This window comes from Rousettus aegyptiacus, unplaced genomic scaffold (assembly GCF_014176215.1).
Source record: "Rousettus aegyptiacus isolate mRouAeg1 unplaced genomic scaffold, mRouAeg1.p scaffold_m13_p_8, whole genome shotgun sequence".
Classification (NCBI taxonomy): Eukaryota; Metazoa; Chordata; class Mammalia; order Chiroptera; family Pteropodidae; genus Rousettus; species Rousettus aegyptiacus.
Genome location: NW_023416311.1, coordinates 107,140,709 through 107,157,054, shown reverse-complemented (window position 1 = coordinate 107,157,054; position 16,346 = coordinate 107,140,709). Strand labels below are relative to the sequence as shown.

General features: G+C 53.3%; 1 protein-coding gene across 4 annotated transcripts in view; it reads right to left on the bottom strand.

Annotated features, from left to right (window-relative positions):
- The window catches only part of CTNND2 (catenin delta 2), a 751,200-nt gene that overhangs the window by 116,430 nt on the left and 618,424 nt on the right, over window positions 1-16,346 (bottom strand). For all 4 annotated transcript variants that reach the window (XM_036225698.1, XM_036225697.1, XM_016163669.2 and 1 more), the window contains one exon: window positions 2,690-2,807. In XM_036225698.1, the coding sequence (XP_036081591.1) occupies window positions 2,690-2,807 (118 nt within the window). The remainder of the gene's footprint in view (window positions 1-2,689; window positions 2,808-16,346) is intronic.

The window sequence follows — 16,346 nt, the reverse complement described above, 5'->3', positions numbered from 1 at the left end:
GGGACACCAGCAGAAGGCATGTGGCAGCTGGTGGTTTTGCTTCTGACATCCGTTGCTGTCAACAATGCTTTTAGCAGTTCCTTGTGGTCACCAGGGTCATTTCAACTCCTTATTTTCTATTAGAAAGGGCTAATTTGGAAGTTGTCCGAAGACTGCTCTGCCATATGGAACCCGTTCCACAAAACGTCCCAGTGACAGGAGCTGCGCTGAGAGCTTGCAGGAAAGCCAGGCCCCTGTTCATTAACTCCGCCGGCCTTAAAGAGAACACGCACTCATTTCCGCCCCCCTTCTCACCTGTCACTGTGAAAGCTTAGAAGTGGCCAAGCAGAGGGCTGAGTGGAAAATTAGGGGACAATAATATGCTAAAACTCAAGCGCACATCCTGGCCAGCAAAGCACTGATCTTTCCCACAGCCGTGAAACCCTGCTTGTAACAAAGTTGAGGTCGCTCAGGCATTGGTCCCCTGGTCAGCGGGAGGTGGAGACGGCACATCCACCGGCCTGTTCTGATGGAGACTGTGGTGCTCCTGCTGCTCTGTCAGGAATATCTGATTATCCAAATCTGCGGTAGCTTGACTGTTCCGATTATTCTAATTTCCTTTTTGGAGGAAAATGCGGAATTTGAAAGAAAGGATCTTGAAGGTCTTCTAAGAGTTTTAGGAGTCTGGTCATCTGCTCTATCATAAACAAAGGAATGTGCATCTCACAGTCAGTGGTTTCGAACCAGGCTGCCATACCCACCAGCATTGGTGCCATGGACACTCGGCCAAGGCCACAGGCTACTGACTGACTTTATTTTCAACTGCGAGGCTCGGACAGCATAAAACTCTTTCAGTATTCATTCCAGTTAGAGGCTGAGTGTCCTAATGCCTTAGTCTTTACCACTCTGAATACTGACACTAAGATGCTGTCACTGCGGCTTCCGTGAATTACCTGGCTCTTTTTAAAAATCACATGTCTATCACGTTAACAGATATCTGTAAATACTCAAGACACCTTGACTGGTCACTTCTTTAGGGACCTAATTTTCCTGTTGATGATATGAAAGGGTCTGAAATGGCTGTTAAGGGTGCTTGCAAGAGGGGTTGATAAAATTTTTGTTCTGTCATATTTTGTCTTGGAAATTGATAACGTTTACGTGGTAGATGAATGAAGGCAACGTAACTGAGTAGCGGTGATAAATTGACAAACAGTGTCCGGAACTGGGACTCAGGGGTGAAGTCCCAGAAAACACTGTTAACCCACAACTTAGGGAGTAGGGCTCAGGCACAGTCATTTCTCTCAGTCACTCTACTATGTAGTGAGGCTGAGAAGCGCTGTGCTAAATCATCCCCCACGCCGGTCAGTAACCAAATGGACAAGAATCTTTATCTGACTCTACAACTACATTACATTACACCACATCGCCTCAGAGTATCTGCTGAGGTGAGCTTTTACTCCAAGGTGCACATCCAATCACCTGGGGAATTTTTAAAGGTACAAACGCTGGAGACCTGAGTTAGACCCTTCGCTTCAGAGGGCGGTGGTGGGTCCCGGGCACACGCCTGAACTCTCCAAAGGCAAATCTAGTGAACAGTGGGCACTGAAAACCACGGGATTAAGGCTGTGCTGTACAAGCAGGGACAATTTGCTCCCATGGGACCGCATGTGACAACGTCTGGAGACATTTTTGTTTGTCACATCTAGTGGGGTGGGGTGCGGATGCTCCTGGCATCCAGTGAGTAAGGGTCAGGGCTGCTGCTTAGCATCCTATACCGCACAGGGCAGTACCCGCCCCTCCCACCCCCCACCATGCAGAGTCACCTACCTAAGACAGCACCCCACACAGAGTCACCTGCATAGGACAGCCCCCCACCACTGAGTCACCTGCACAGAACAGCCTCCCACCACTACAAAGAGTCACCTGGCCCAAAACGTCAGCAGTGTGACTCCTGAGGAACTCTAAGGTATCACATTTATCACATGAGTTACCTTAAAAGCAGCAGTAAAATCTGTGTTTAGACCAGGATATTATGAAATTACTTTAGAAATTTATATTTAGGGAGAATCGAAACTAATCAAAAAACAAATTAAGGTAAAAGAAAATAGCTCAAATGCTGGAAAAGCCCATCCCATTCTATTTCGGTTTGTGACTGAAAACATTGCTAGGCCCTGTGATAAATATGTTGACAGCCTCGTTTATTCCGCATTTTGACAGCATTTATTTAGACTTCATCTGGCATTTTTGAAATGGCACTTGATACAATTAACCGTTGTTAAAGAGCTAACCTGCAGGAAGGAAGATTATTTAAATCTCAGGTAGTTGTAATATTTCTTTTTCTTTTGAAAGTGCATTTCATAAAATAAAGCCAGAAGCTCGTGGGTACTGTGGTATGCAAAAGTCTTGTGGGTACTGTGGTATGCACAAGTTTATATACTCATCTGTGTTTTTTTTTTTTAAACACCTGTGGTTCGAATAACTTAAAACGATCTAAATTTTTCTCCCCATTACTGATGCAGAGCGAAGTGCCCGGTTCTCGGCTAGGATTAGAAGTGCCGCGTAGGAAACGCCGGATCCACGCACGGAGACCAAGACAGATTTCAGAGCGAGAGGGTAACACGCGGCGTTCGCCCCCACTCCTGTCCGCCACCGCGTCGTCCCTGGGCGTCTGTACTCTCTAAGAGGCTTAATCCGTGCGAACACGACAAACCTTGCTATCGATCTCGCTGCTCCCGAGTGCGGACTGGATCACGTAGAGCAGGGCATCGGTGAGGCCCTCGCACTCCCGCATCCTTCTGCGGGCTTCCTCTCCGGCCGAGCTGACATTCCTGCAAAGTGAGAGGGCCCGTTAGTCAGTCACCTCCTCGGTGGGTCGCCCGAACGTCCTTCCACGCACGCCGCCCCTCCTAGCTTTAAAGAGGACACTCTGCTTGCCCTTTCGGGTGTATCGAAAATATCGTTTTAATGAGTAGGGGTGTGTCTTCACCACATTCAACCCTGGGACCGTCGCAGGCATCTGCAATGCCAGTCGGGGAGTGGAGGAGGCAGAATGCCACACGCGGTCTGCGAGGGGCCCGGGACTGCCTTTACCATCGACGACGGAGCCAGAAACTCTCTGAGCCAAAGGATCCTTCTTCTTTGAGAAGTGTGAGACATTCTCCAGAGACAGAGCACTTCTAACTTACTGAAATATGTTAGAGGTCTAACCCTGCCTCAGAAATACACCTACTGTGGTCTCTCCAGAAATGAAACTTGTGGGAATTGATTCTAAGAACACAGTGCGGGGTCTCCGGGGGGACGTTTAGCCATGGGGATGCCCACAGCACTTTTATAGGCAGGAATTAAGCAAGTTCCTTCCCGGTCTGGCACGTGCTGTTGTGATGCGATGCACGGCTGGGAAGCAGAGAGATTTCCCGGACCTATAACAAGCACGGTTATTCCCTGATGAAGGTCGTGACCCTGCGGGGTGCTTTTAGATACTCCGCCACCTGACCGTGGGTTCTTCGTCTCCTAACCACGGCTGGGATTTGGCTCCACGTGCGGGTCTGAGGCGCCTGCCATGGTGACGGCACGGCCAGTGGAGGGGTGCCGGAGGAGGCGGCTTCATGGAGGGAAGGTGCAAAGGGAGTGACAGGATCTAAGAAACAGTGCGGAAGGACGAGGGAGCGAGAGGTCGGGCTGGGCGATGGCCCGCGAACGTGGGCCAGCCAGAGCCGCCCGGCGAGGGCGCCCACGCGGACTGCAGGCCCGCCCTGGGGGCGCCGGTGGAGTGGGAGAAGCTGCGTGTTTAGGGGTGCCGACCTGGAGAATTACTACTCCAGCTCTAACTCCAGAGGGAAGGCGTGGCGGGGAGGGCGGTTCTCCCCGCTGACCGCCCGGTGCAGCCGCCGGGCAGAGCCTCCGAAAGAGGCCGCGGGAGAATCTGCACGGGACGAACCCGCACACCCACGCCGTGATGGACACGTGTGTCCTCACCGAAACGGCCTTCGCTCTTACGCTCCGTTCCGCTTTACAGATGAGGAAACTGAGGCTCGGGGAGGCTGTCCAAGGCCACACCGGGAGCAGTGAAGAAGCTGGAGCCAACCCAGGCCTTCAAAGGTGAAGAAAGCAAAGGTGTGCTGCATAATATGGATGGGCTATTTTTTTTTTTCAGGAATTAAAATAAGATAGGACTAATGTTAAAATGCTAGTGACCATAAATGTTTTCTTTGATATCTAAGAAAGTCTGTGAAACATGTTTAAATAGGATCTATCAGTGTTTTAATATAATAATGGGAAAGGTTATTCAATTCGAATGAGTATTTTTGGCATTTGCTGATCTTAAAATGCAAACCAAATTCCTCGGTTCCTTAAATAATATAACTGGACAAATGTGGACAGCCTTTTTAGGCAAAGGGTTATAGCGTCCGCCCTAGGTGGCCAGCCATGGACCTGACGTTGCCCCGGGAGGCGGAGAGAACCGACTCCCACGGGGGAGGAAGCGGCGAGAGGCAGGCTGGTCTTCCACACGAGGGTGGGCTTTGCGAGGGAGCATTTTTAGGCCATTCCTCCTTGAAGTGATTTCCACCAGGTTGAGCACTGGAGCCGTTAAGAGTTAGAGGTTTATCAAAAATTCCACTCAGACCTCTTTGGCCACAAGAAGGCTGGGTGGTGACCTGTGACTGTGTGTCTTTTATCTAGCCTCTTTGTCCTTGGACGGGATCCTGTCTCCACAGAGGGAATGATGGGATTTAAACTTGAGAGAGCCTGAGGGGTAGCTCGCAGGCACTCTGGTCTGAAACCCTCGGCCAGGAGTGGTCAGTCTTCCCTAGCTTCGTCACGGGGGCGGCGGCCTCTGATTCACAAATAAACTTCATAGTGACTGGCTACTTCTCACTGGTAATCAATGCTGGGCAGGCCCAACCAATGGGAAGGATCAGAAATTAGCTTTGTCAGCAGTATAAGTTGTTAATATTCATATGGGCATACTTCATTATTCTAGTTTCTGTCTAGTCTCTTCCAAAATTAGAAGTTATTAACTGGTTACTATATTAGAATGTGTAAGATATTAAAAAATGAGAAAGACTAATAATCGGTTAGAGTCCCTTCAGGAGAAATGACTAGAACACACAAACACATAACACATGCATGCGATACACACACCCCCTACGATTCAGGGGGTGGGGTGGGTAGTTAACAGTGTCTGCGGGTGAATGAAGATCAATGTATATTTTTAAGCAGACGGAGGTATGTGCATGTCTCTTCATCGATGGGTCACAGTGTCCTACAAGCCTTTGGGTTGGGTTTCCATTTTTAACCATTTCTGAACAAGTGAAACACATCGTGAGTAACTCTGGTTTTATACTCTGCGGGAGAGAAAGGCCCTCTCTTTCTCCCTTTTCCCCAAACATGAGGACTACTGTACCATGCATGCTTCGCTGTTCAAAAAGACGAAACCCAATCACCTCGTGTGCTGATCACTGAAGAGTCAGTTGTAATTATGGTCCCAAGGAGGTGTCTGACAATGAGCCAATGTGCAACCTACACAGTGCTCCCCTCCCCTTGTACTTGCCCGTCTTGAGGGAGGTGATGTTCCTATCTGGCTAGAAACTGGTGCAGCAAAATACTACGCATCGACGTAACAAGAAAACAAATATTCGTAGCTTATTTATAAAAACCGCAATGACGGTATCCTATCTATTCCTTAGAAATAATTTTTACAATCTAGCTTGAATTGTCGTTCGATATGTCACTTGGAAATTTCTGCTTGAAGTAGATTCTATAATCCCTTTATCTAACAGATAGAAAAATGAAACTTTCTCTATTAACACTTAAAAGGTAAACGACCTCTCACAATCTCTTTTCTTCGACTATGACTAGTTAAGCCGCTTTGCTTTCCTCTGTCTTCGGTGCTGGCCGACACCTCAGTTTTCTAAGTTTCCATCACACGCGGTGCCTATTTAAACCTGATTCAATACACGGGGCTCGCTGGATCCACAGTGGAGCTCACACTTACGGTCACACGAATGACCATGCAGCATTTCACACACACAAGACTTCCTTTTACATGTGTTTACGTCAAACACCCGTTTACTTTGGAGACACAGCCAGCCCGTGCGGGATCAAATTACAGAGACGACCGGGGAAGAGATTTTTAGCAATCAATCTAGTTGAAGTTAGCTTTCCCCGTCCCCACACTCCTCTAGCTCTTTGAATTTCCCTTAATTTAGCCGCATTTATTTTGTGCTGGAATCATGTAGGCTGCGGCCTTACGGCTGCATCGGGGCCTTCTGGAGGGCACAAGGCATGCCATCGTCATGCGCACACCCAGCATGCGGCTGGGTGTCCCCGCTGCTCCGTGCAAGCTGGCGATCGCCTGTGCGTTCAGCTCTTGGACAGACCGGGACTCGTGAGCAGGCCACCTCCGTGCTCCGCGCTCACCGGATCGGTGCCGTGTGGCCGTCACACCATTTCAATGCCGGCACTTTATGCTGTGGTTTGCGCTCTGTCCCTACAACCCCCGTCCTGGGTTTTCCAGGGCAGTCTCAATTCGCAAAGGAAAAGAAAACAAGCACTTGTGTAGAACACACAACGCGGGGCGTAAACGCGTTTCGGTTGAGACGTGAGCTCTCCTGTGGCTGTTGGTAAGATGAACCGCACCTGGCGCGGGAGAAGGCTGCCCGGTGTGACCGCCTGAGCGAGTCGGGGCCGGTGTCACGCCATCGCCACGGCCAGGTTCGTGCTGAGCTTCCTGGCTCCAGACTAGCTTGTCTTCCTGTGCTATCTGTCACCTCCTCTGCGCTCCACCCCACCTTGACCTTTATGCCGCGGCCTCCACTGGGGTCGTCTCATGCCGAGCCCGCCACGTCCCCAAGGTCGTTCAGTGAATACGGTAGATTTGTAGGTACTGTTGTGAGGAGAGGAAGCGATACACCTGAAGGGCAGAAGCAAGTTACCTGCGGACCCACTACGGTCAACACCGAAAGCACGGTTAGCTACACGGTCAATCCACACGAGCAGAAAATGACCTTAAATGACCACCACCGGGGGTCACGGCGATTTCCTTCCACAATGAGGAAGGAAAGAGCGAGGATGCTCACTTCTGCCTACAGGTTTCCTCCATCGTTTTAACACTTGTACGTTAGTTTTAGATTAAAAAAAAAAAAACAATGACGAAGACTAAAACACAAGGCCCGTGCTGCCGTGAAACCTGTCACTCTTTCCTGTCTGCCCCCCCCTTCTCCCCCCGCACTCGAGCGACACACTGGCCAGGGGGTGCGGCAGTTCCCCACCTGGTGCCTGTGTCCGTCTCGGATGGGGTCTCCGGGCAGGAAGCGGCTGGGGCAGGGACTTTTACTACCAAGGCCCTGAGCGCCTGGTGGCGGTAGCACTCAATCTGGTGACGTCTGGGGAGGCAGCGAAGCACCCCAAAAGATGAAGAGACCCAGACGTGTGCCTCCACGCCTAGGCGGCTTCAGCTGCATGCACCCCGCAGGTACCCAGAGAATCCCCCGTAACTGACATCGCCGAATCATCGGAGGGGAATGAGCTGCCCTCGTTCCGCGGAGAAGCCGCCCATGGAGACCGAGCGCCGGTGGCTTCTGCGGGGGCGGCTTGTCCGAATGAAGACGACAGGGACGACAGACCCGGCAGGGCTTGCGCCGCCTCCTGGACCCCGCGACCACGGGACCTGGCTGCTCCGCTGTCACCGTGCGGGCCCAGCTGGTGGGGCAGGAGGCCCCTGCCTCCCGAACTCGCACTCTGGGCCGAGGAGCAGGACTCTCCCACAGAGGGGGAAGGATCGGCGGTTTTGGACAGGGACCTGGGGACCGACAGGCGGGCTCCTCCATTTCGACGGAGCCTGGTGTGCTAAGCCAGCCCTTTCCATTTACGAAAACCACAGCGGGCTCCCGGGTCACCAGGGCAAATTCTTCTTGGTGCCCTTTTACCACAAGTGCATCATCTGCGCTAAGTCCTTCTTGCCACCGACCGGCCGGTCCCCGGGGCGGGCTGCCAGAGCGAACATCCCCAGCGGTTGCCCCCCTGCCCGCTGCAGCTCTGCGGGGTCGCGCAGGCGAACACCTGTGACATCTGGAGAGGAAGCCGAAGCAAGGCTCCGCCACCCGCCTGGGGAATCACGTCATTCGAAAGGCACTTCTGGCTGGCCTTTTCCCAGCATCTTGCCCAGAGATCGGAGCCAAGGATGACAGAGGGCAAGACCATGCCCCTGAAGTTAATGGGGTTTGCTGAGCTGGACTTCCAGGCTGCGTGGACCAGAGACTCCGTTTTATCCCCCACTCCTCCCCTTCTCACGCTGGGATGTCTGTAACTGTCACCCCATGCCTGTCCCACCACTGCGTGCTGGGAGGAGACGGCCTGTCTCTTTAGTCGCACGGGCCCACGGGTGGGGAGGGACGGCTCCCAGGAACTGTGCTCCATGGGTGATTCATCCGCACCTGATTTAAATTACTCTGATTTGGGACTTTTGAGCTGAAGAGATTTAGAACGTTGAGTTGATGCTGTAATGGGGTGAGACCTTTGGGGGCCGTGAGATGGGATGAAACTCCATGGGGTGGATGTGAACTTGGGGAGCCAGAGGGCGACCGTGATAGGCCAATCAGTGGTCCCAAAGGTGTCTCTGCCCCAAATTCCCAGAACCTGTGCCCAGGCTGCCTAACATGGGAAAGGGCCTTTGCAGACAGAGTTGAAGCCATGCGCTCCGAAACAGGGAGATTGTCCTGGGTGACCCCTGTGGGCCCAATGTAATCACACAAGCCTTAAGAGCGGAGAACATTCTCCGGCTCCAGGGAGAGGTGCGGCGGAGGAGAAGTCAGAGAGGTCGCAAGCGCGAGGACGAAACGCCCCTCCACCCTTCTGACGCGTGACGAGTCGGGGACAGAGAGGCTGCTCGCGCGCAGCTGACCGCCGGCAAGGAGACAGGGGCCTCGGTCCTACGGCCGCAAGGACTGGATTCTGGTCACGGCCTGAAGGAGCTTGGAAGTGGATTCCCCTGAGGGCCACTGGGAAGGAACACAAGCCTGCTGACGCCTGGATCTCAAACCGGTCAGACTGGCGTCAGGTTTCTGACTCCCGGAAACCGGAGGACGATACGTTTGTGCTGCGCCAAGTCACCACGTTTGCGGGAATTTGTCACAGCAGTAACGGGAAGGTGACATGCAGCTTTTAGCGCGTTTCACGCGAGGGCGAATGGGATTTTCCTCAACGCCACCTCTAAACATTTCACGCCTCGTCCCTCCTCTGGAAAACTGCTCCTCTGCGGGGGGCATGTCTCAGGAGGGCCCTTCGAGATGATCCAATGACTGCACTGATTTGACCGAAACCAAAGTGCACACACCTAAGGAAGTCAAACTCCTTCGCAGCGGCGCGTGTGTGGGGGCGGGGGGCGGGGTGGCAGGTGAAGCGCCTGCCGCCAGCTGCGGGAGGCCAGGCGCCCGTAACTCAGGGCACGCCCTCCGCATTGGGGCCGCTGACGTGACAAGGCGAGGGACTTCGTGGACGAGGGAGGGTGTGTTGCTTTACTCTGTCCCACTGCTACTTTGACTGAGCCACGTGAGTGCCACCGAATCTGTGGCTGTCGGCGTGGCCCAGGTCGCTCTCCTGCTTGGCTGATGCTGTGTACTTCTGCATCAGCTGGTCCTCTCTAGAGCAGAAGAGGGAGCCTCTCCCCCAAAACCTCAGTCCTCACGGCTTCCACTGAACAGAGGTGCAGCAGCTGGTATTGTGCGGAGTGTGGGGCCAGGGGCAGGGGGTTAAGGGACAGGGACGAGGCGGCTTCTGTAAGGGACAGGGACGAGCCAGCCCCCCCCGCTGAGTCTGCAGTGTGGCCTCACGCCCAAGTGAACCTCGGCGTGTGAAGCGCCAACCCCGTCCGGGATGCTGCGACCGGCATCGGGCCTGGCCACGCCTCCGCAAGCTTTTACTGGGTACCCACCATGGAAGGCTGAATTCCCTTGAAAAGCTCCTGCCTTCTCTCTCCACGTCCGTGCTTTCAAAGCTGGCCCTCCGCCACGGCCGAGTCGGAACGGTTCCAGAGGAATAAAGTTCCCTCCTTTTCTCTTCTTGCCTTTTCTTTTTCTCTTTCTCAGACGGGCGCAGCCTCGCCGCTCGGTTCCTACTACGCACCTTACCGTCTCCTCCCCGGGAAGGTGATTTCTTTATGAGGCAGGACAGGGGTGGCTTGGTAATCGCTCTGCCGAGCTGCAGAGACGGAAGGCTTCGGTGGCCGGAGGAGCTACCACCTTGTGGGGCCAGCAGTGAGCGGGGCTGCCATGCTGTCCCCAGAGGGGCGGCTCTATGTTGACACCCCGCCCCCCACCTGTACCCGTGACCGCAAACCAGCAGAGGCGGCCGGGTCCTCTTCCGTCAACTCGGCATCCGGGCGCACCGTTCCAGAGACGCCCAGCGCGGCGCCAGACACGCCGGAGTTAAAGGCCGCCCTGGAGCTGTCAGGCACTACCTAGGGTTTTAGCTACACGGGTCCAATTAAAATCGACGGACGCCACGGTGCTAACTGCTCTCCGAAACGTCTGCTGGAAGTTTCCCGTCGGGCTAAACTGCGAGGAAATCCCAGCGGGCAAAGGGCGAATGCTGTGCGGCTAAAGCCGTTAACCGTGACCTTACCAGTGCCGGTGGCTCTTTGCGTTCCGAAAACGTCCACCCTTGTGGTTTCCTGACCGCGTCCTCGGGGGACCGAGCCGGACTCACGGCGCCTCGAGTTTCTAGTGACCAGACCACATCTCGAGCGTGGGGTGGTGCCGTGTGGCCCAGTCCCCTGGCCGACACCTGCTTACCCTGTATTCACTAACACCTGGAACACTTCATTCCGGCACGTCTGGGGTGGCCTCCTCATTCTCCTGTGCCGACTCGGAATTGGGGTGCGTCTCACCCTGGACGCCCCCACTCCCAACCTCGGTCCCGGCACCTCTGCCCCCCATGACGCCACCCGCTTCCACCCCAGGGCAGTGAGCGCGTCCGTCAAACAAAACCACCCGCCAACCACACGCGGCCCCCTTGCGAAGGCAGCAGCAGCAGAAAGACAAAGTCATGGGTCGAAGGCAAATTAAGTTAAGAAATGAATAAAACCCCGTGTTTTCCTCCTTCGTGGCTAACCCGAATTACTTCTCATCAACCAACCAGACTCAAGTTAATGTAAGTCACACAACCTGAGCTTTAAAACACCGATAACAAATTGAGATGCTAGAAAACCCTGGAAAAGCGAAATGCAACATTCGCCTCACCGAGCAGGCAGCCTTCAGGAAAGCAAGCATCGTGGCCAAATGAAAAATGAGCCACGCCGAGACGATCCAATGCCTCTGTCTTCCAGGAAGCAGGAGAACAAAGCTGCCCAATAAAGGTAATTGGCCGCTTGTCTTTTAAATGCCAGACTGTGGGTTTGGAGAATTTCGAGATTGGCCTCACGCTCTGGGTTATTAATAGCTGTTACCAAAACGACCCTTCTCGCTCCCACTGCAATTCATCACCTGATTCCCCCCGTGCAGCCAATGTATTTACTTGCAGGAACTTTTAACGAATCACGCTTCAGAGACTTATTAAAGTTGGGAATTAATGTGACGTTTAAAAGCTAACTTATCCGGGTGGTACGTTTCCTCGAGGCGCACGTCTCGTTCTCATGACTGCTTTGATCGCTCACTAATACCTTAGTGGATGCCAATAAGAACAATCCAGAAAGCGTAGTTAGAGGAAAGAACTGCATTTGCTCTTGGGTCCTATCCGCTCTCTCTTCTCCTACCCCGTTATGCTCCAAGAAATTGCCCGGCCACTCCCGGATGGCTTTTTCCTGGGGACTCACTGGTACAGCTGCCATCAGCATTTCTCCAAGCTGTCTGCTCACGGACCTTGACCGGCATGAGAGGGTTAAGCGATTAGAATTAAACAGCCACCAGGTAGGGACAGAGGAAGAGAGGACCCCAGTTATTCTACTGCTCCGGGCCAGCCACCTGCTGGTAAACGTCCTTCCCTGCCTTTTTTTGGGGGGGGTAGGGAGAGGTTGTTCTTACATTTCTTCCTTGGTAAGAAAAATCTCCTTAAATTTGTGGCAAAAATACTAATAAAAGTAGTCCCTGGATCAAAAGGGTTTAAGTCCCATGTCCAAATGAGAAGAAGGTGATTAAAAATAAAAACCACCTTAATCTCTTTACTGACCTCTCCTCATCACTATCTCTTGAATTTAGAAATCTTGGTGACTCACTTAGTAGTCTTTTAATTGGGCCAAAGAACATGATAAATAATAATAATAATTAAAAAATCCAGACTGGAGTTAATTCGGTAGGATGTTATTGCATAGTTCTAGCTAGGTGATACACACAAAGCCAATTTTCGTTGGGCCAAAGATTAATTAAAACTGCTGAGGGTGTCTGTGGGGCATTCTCCTCTCATCTTGTCTAGTGCAGGGAGAATGGGAGGTGGGACGGAGGAAAAAAATTTGCTAGAATGCAAATGTGCTTTGTATGTGAAAAAAAAAAAATCCACAGAACGCTGAGGAAAACTGAGATCGCTTGGCCCTCTTATCTTTTCCTGAAAGGGGAAGAGTATACGTTGAACCTTCATTATTAAAACACATTCTTCCATTTTGGGAAGAACGTTCTCAAAGAGTTATTAAAAGGAAACAGGAATTGGCTTCTGCAGAGGTGCCAGCGTCTTCCAAATCTATGCGCTGGTCTTGGTCGCGATTTGGGCGAAATGTCAGAAAACAGGATCAGAGCAGTTCACAGAGTTTTCGCCTTTTAAAACGGAGGCAGAATCAGCACCTACATCGTTTAACTATTTGCCTCCATTATCGGCATGACGGGACTTTTTCTTCTTCGTCTGGTGGGAGGATTCGAAAGACAGTTCTTCAAAACCGTCCCCCGTCCACCTCCGCTTGTCCAATCGAAGACTGACTTGAGTGGCGTTGCGGGAGGAGCTAAGGGTGCCGACCCCCTGGCCTGCAGATCGCCCTGGATTAGCCTGCGGGGCCCGATGTCATCCCAGGAGCAGAGGAGGAAGGCAGAGGTGGGAGACGCGGCTGAAGAGGGAGCTGGGGAGATGGTGAACGAGGAAGGTGATCTGGGTGCTGTCTTTGAGGAAGGTGGCCAGGAACCCGAGCCTGCGGTGGCCTCTGGGGCTGAGGACAACTTCCCGCCGACAGGCAACAAGGAGACGAGACGCTCCATCCACCACTGCTGGGAATGGAGCCTGGCCAACGGCCTGAGCGAGCCGGGACGCAGACTGTCCCTGGAGCTGTGGGGTGCAAGTCTGCCGGGGGACACCCTGATTTTGGATGCGTGAGACTTCACACCGAGAAATGCACCCAGCCACCCGGAATTGTGATGCGCACAGCTGGGGTACGTAATGCGAGCTGTTCGCACCCGCCAGGTTTGTGATTATTTGTCATGGCGGCAGTAGAGAACACCTACATTCACACATCCGCATACGACAGCCGATTTACCGTGACATTTTTCATAAAAGTTCGTTTTAACATATCTACGAAAGTATTTCAAAACTTCTAGATACGCTTTCTGCATCTTCAAAGGGAGGCACTGTAGACGCACGGAATGACGAGATGTCGCCATGAGGAGTTTTAGGCACCTCCCGTTGCAGAGATGGCGCCCTGAACGAGTTTCTCACCAACTCAAGGTGACCTGAGAGTGACCTTGCTCGGGAGACTACTGCTGGGTGGCTGGCACTCAGCACAAACACACGACATGGCACCGCCAGGGTACGATTTCCTTCTCCGCTTTAGTTGCGAAGGGAGCAATGCTTCGGACATCCAGGAATGAGGACGCTGCCCGGAAAGGCCACACGGCAAGGACACTCTGAGGAGCCACAGGACCTCATTCAAAACGGGTCCCGAATTGGCCATGAAGAGTTTAGTTTCACTGTCCCTCCTTGTCACGCTACATAACTGCTGCCATCAGAGGGACTGTCACCTGTCATGGTATTAATGTCACTCTCCTGAGGACGAGCAAGGGGTAAGGTTTTATTTCAATACTGTACACTTCACTAGGCTCGGTGGCCACCCTGAGGCTCACTAGACGAAGGAGGACTGAGCCCGTCACCACGGGCCCAGGGCACGCATGTTCTGGCTTCGCTGCTCTTTGTAAACGACGACGATTCTTGAAACGCAGGCACAGACCACGTAAAAAGACTTCGTGGCAAAAACGCCAATGCACCATTAAAAAAAATCTAGAAAATACAATCTAGAAATGCTAAGGTTTTTCTAACATTCGTCGTAATACAATTTCTCTTTTCATCAATCCTTTTACAGGTGCCGGTCCATAAAGGCTTTCGAGAGCTGTTGATCGGAAGGAGGGGAGGGCTGCGGGGGAGATGGGGGGAGGGTCCCCTCTTTGTGCAGAAGGGAAGCAGGGAGGAAGCCCGTACACGCCACACAGACACAGCAGAGTTAGGCCAGCAGGTCCGGGCACCGATGACTCTACTCCGTCCAATGTTTCCCTAAATTCTCCAAGAAACACAACGCACTGTTTTAACCACGAAAGCCATCACAGCGAGTGCTAACAATCAATCCTACGGTGTTCGTTCAGTCCAACGCCTAAGACAGACTTGCTGCCATCTGAGAACAGTTCCCTCTCTTCCCCACACGGACGCAGCTCGAGGGGGCCAAGCCCGGCGCTGACACTCCCATCGGCACCGGCCGCTCGCAGTGGGGTGGCATGCGGGGGGCAGCGGGGTCACAAGCGCTCAGGAGCCGGCCAGCCACAGCCTCACCCCTGCTTTCTATCTGGTCCGCATCACAGTGGGTGGCTGGAGACGGCGACCTCTAAACGAGGGCTGGTTAGCCTTTTGATTTACCCTCATCACGAAGATGCTGAATTATATTGAGGATGAACAGAATGGGAAGAATGAAGGAGATCCAGGGAAGTGGATAGGGAAGAAATTAAAAGAGCAAAGTGAAAAACAGAGAGAGAGAGAGAGAGAGAGAGAGACAGACAGACAGACAGACAGAGAGACAGAAGGAATTAAAATGGACAAAAAGAAGAGCAGGGCTAACCGCCATGAGGTTTTCCTAAAGTCTGTCCCCTTCTGCAGCAAAACACGCCGATGAACCGCAGGACCAATGCGCTGTCCTTCGCTCTCGACTCCTGTCTCTCCCGCACAACTGCATCCAGTGGTAGGCGCACGGGGTCAGCTCCGACGTCCAAGCACCCCCGGGACCCTTGTCCATGGCCACCGCCCGCGCCACCCCCTTCTCTGCCCCTTCATGGGTCTCCGCTTCTGTCCTCATTTCTTCCTAGGGGAGTGCCGCGATTCTTCTAAAACGCACCTCGGAGCGAGAGTCCTCCGCTCCCAGACCTTCCGCTCCTCTCGGTCAGACTCGACGTCTTGCTCGCGGCGCACGTCTGGGACACCCTTCCTCCTCTGTCCCCTGGCCGACTCCTACTCGTCTTCCACGTCTCTTTCACAGTTAGGATTTCCCTGCTCCCTGGCGCAGGTTAAATCCCTTCGTCCTATGCCCATCCCGGGTTCCCTTTCATCATTCTCACCCTACTTCTCGCACCTGCTTACTCTCCGCCGGCATCCTGCACTCAGGCCACAGGGCATCCCGCTGCTTTGGGGGAAGGACTGGAGCATGGGCACCGCGCCTGCGGGAAGGCCAGCCGTGGGAAGGACGGCAGCCACACGCGGGCTGACCAGGTGAGGACGAACTCCCGTTAGGGGCAGGAGAAACCAGACAGGTGCCCCGGCAGGTGCGTCCGCACTCGGCCAGCCACGCGGCCCTTAGCAGTTCTGCCTCTGCGCCCACGGCCGGTTCCGGCCGGTGACTAAATGTGCATGGCTGCTTGTAATTGACTTCTTTGCTTGTCAAGTAGGCGATAACTTGCTAGAATGGACAGTGGACAAAACGAAGCAACACCAATACTAATGTAGTCTAGCCACGGCAAGGAATTAAAAGTCCAGTGAGTCAGGGCAAGGGTGACTGCAGGTTACCCACGCGTGAGATGCCACAACCTTCCGGCTCATCCTTTTGGGCCAAAGAAATGGAAGCAGAGGATGAGGTCTTAGGAAACACCAAGCATCCTTCGAGTGGTGGGAAGAAGCTATGTTCCTCTCAGGAGATCGCCTCCCCATCCTGTCCCAGAGAGGAGGGCGTCCACCCAGACTAAGATGATCAAGGAAACAAACAGGTTGTTTCGCTGGGACACCTAGCTCGTGATGGGGGACAGATTTTTCCCTAGGGAAGAGATGCATGTAGGTTCCCACGCCCAAGGAGCAGGAGAGCCAAGGCTGAGCCCCCACCTCTGCCCGGTCTTTCCCAGCAGCTCCCGAGACTTGGTTACAATCACACGGTGGCCGCCTCCGCAGACAGGCAGAGGTCCAGGGCCAGCGGCCGTCGGTTACAGGGAGTT